The following is a 2,585-nucleotide window of genomic DNA, read 5'->3' as shown; positions in this document are numbered from 1 at the left end:
CAAATTTTAAATCAGTAATCAAATTAAAAGGAATAATAATAATAATAATAATAATAATAATAATAATAATAATAATAATAATAATAATAATAAGGTTTAATTACTCTGCTGATCCCTATAATTTCGCAAAATTTTTAATTAGGTTTCTATACTTTTTTTTTCTTTTAATTGAGTCCTTGCACTAATTTTTTTTTAATTGGGTCCCTACACTTTTTTTTCCTTTTATTTAGGTCCATGTACCAATTTTTTTTTTTAGTTAGATCCCTATAAAATTAAGCTAATTACTACTAAGAGAGACTTAATTGAAAACAAACTTGGTGCAGGAACCCAATTAAAAAGAAAAAAGTATAGGGACCTAATTGAAAATTTCACGAAACTATAAAGACCATCAGAGTAATTAAACCTAATAATAATGATATATACTTACTCATTTCTCATGCCAATGAAACCAGAAATCTGAGAGGAACAAGCAACAATGCTTCTAATAACCCAATAAGAAGCAATTGGAATATAAGCACTTGCAAGAGACATAGGAGGAGAGTCTTGAGAAATATATTGAGATGGAAGCTCCTTAAACTTAACAATGCACATTGTAACATCCAATGAAGCCTTCACAAGCTTGTTCACAGCATCAAATTGTGGCATCAATGAAGATGAATTCTCAACTATGTCTGGGAGTTGTTTAAGAAGTGCCACTGATTTGGCAAGTGTGTTCTCTTTTGTGCTCATCTCAGCCACTAGCCAGAACTCTCCAAACACCACTGAGAATGATGCTAGGGTTAGAACCACCTTTCCATGCCATGCATAACTTGATAGGTAGTTTAGGAGCACCATTGTTGATCCATGTGCATCTCCGCTTCCCGAGCACTTGCACGATAGCTACAGTAACCAAACAGCAGACGAATTCAGAAAATTTTTGTAACGGTAACAAAATTAATATTAAAATTGCATTGGTTTGGTCATAATATAAGGTCTATAGTAAAAAGAAATATATCAAAATTTAGTGGGGTTATGTGGCGCTATATATAGATTTTGAAAATTTAGTAAAAAATAAAATAAAAAGTATTTTAAATATTTTAAAAATATTGATATTTTGATAATTTTAATTGTTAATCTCAATTATATATATTATAATAAAGATCAATGAAACACTAATATTCAAGGGACACTTGAAAAACCTTCCTAAAAAATGTAATACTTTAATTTAAAGTAAAGTATATTTTGTATTCTTAAAATATGTCAAAAATTTTAAAAATATCTCAGAGTTTTATTTTGTTTTAATTTTGTTCCAAAAATTTTTTATTTGTATCAAATATACTTTCGACAGATAAATTTTTACAAAATTTAAGACTAATCTAACAATAATGCATGAAAATTATACTTGATTTGCTTGTATTGAAAGTTGTTCTTATGAAATTATTGATGAATTAGTCTTAAATTTTTTAAATAATTAGCCGTCGTCAGAGATATATTTAATGTAAATTGAAAAATTTTGAGACAAAATTAAAATAAAATAAAATTTATGAATATTTTTAAAATTTTTACTAAATTTCAGAGACAAACAAAATATATTTTACCAAAAATACTAAATCCTGAGAATCTTCTTGTATTCTTCGTATTCTGAACCATCATTTAAACCAAAAAATTAAACCGGAATAATGAAAGTTCACACTCTAGCTATCCTGATTGATTAAAGAAACAAATGTCGTTTGACTTATGAAACCAAACCAAATTTAAAAATTCCTCGTAAGCTTTTGGATTGGCATGGGGTGACAGACATGAACAAAGCAAAAGAGTATAAGAAACATTAATGAACAATATCTTTATGATTAATTTGGACAAGAGTAACATTATTGAGTCACAAAAACAGAAAAAAAGCAGAGGTTTTGGAGTAGGCAAAATGGGTTACGTATTACGTGCAACCAATTAAAAAGACGAATCCCTGCATAAGGACACACCGATTTGGTAACTCACCAAAAATGATTGACAAGAAAACAGTACTACGTATAGTAGTATCGATACAGTAACGAGTTTAAAGTAGTATAGATCCATGCATGATAGATCATGAATTGTTGTATAGTAAGTTTGCTAGGTTCTTTAATTTAATTTGTTGAAGAACTTTCAATATATATATAGATATGAATAATGAACATGGTAATTAATTAATTAATGATATAATGATGCTCAAGAATCAACTAGGCAGAAAAAATAAATAAAATAATCTAAAGAGTTCAGAAAGACAAAACACAAGGCTGTTAGCTATAAATTAAATAGTTAAATACTTGGAGATAGGAGCACAAAAAGTAAATAAAGCTAAGATAAAGTGTTTTTAATTATCTTTCTCATTATTTATTTATTTATGTGTAAGCTAAGATAAAAAAGACTGCCACCATCCAGCATCAAAGTTAAGTATATTCTATTTCAGAAAGCAAAGGAACAATAAATGGCGGTAACTATCACAAAAGTTAACAAAATTTTTTACATGAAAAAATGTTACCTCGCACGATAGCTACAGTAACCAAACAGCGACGAATTCAGAAAATTTTTATAATAAAAAAAAAATTAATATTAAAATTACATCGTTT

General features: G+C 27.5%; 1 protein-coding gene across 1 annotated transcript in view; it reads right to left on the bottom strand.

The window, feature by feature from the left end:
- Window positions 1–2,585, bottom strand: part of LOC107629359 (protein SIEVE ELEMENT OCCLUSION B) — a 12,728-nt gene that overhangs the window by 4,295 nt on the left and 5,848 nt on the right. Inside the window, exon 3 of the mRNA XM_016332136.2 lies at window positions 428–879. Within this exon, the coding sequence (XP_016187622.1) occupies window positions 428–879 (452 nt within the window). The remainder of the gene's footprint in view (window positions 1–427; window positions 880–2,585) is intronic.

This window comes from Arachis ipaensis, chromosome B03 (genome assembly GCF_000816755.2).
Source record: "Arachis ipaensis cultivar K30076 chromosome B03, Araip1.1, whole genome shotgun sequence".
Lineage (NCBI taxonomy): Eukaryota > Viridiplantae > Streptophyta > Magnoliopsida > Fabales > Fabaceae > Arachis > Arachis ipaensis.
The sequence above is the reverse complement of the archived record's forward strand: the minus strand, read 5'-3'. Positions and strand labels throughout refer to the sequence as shown.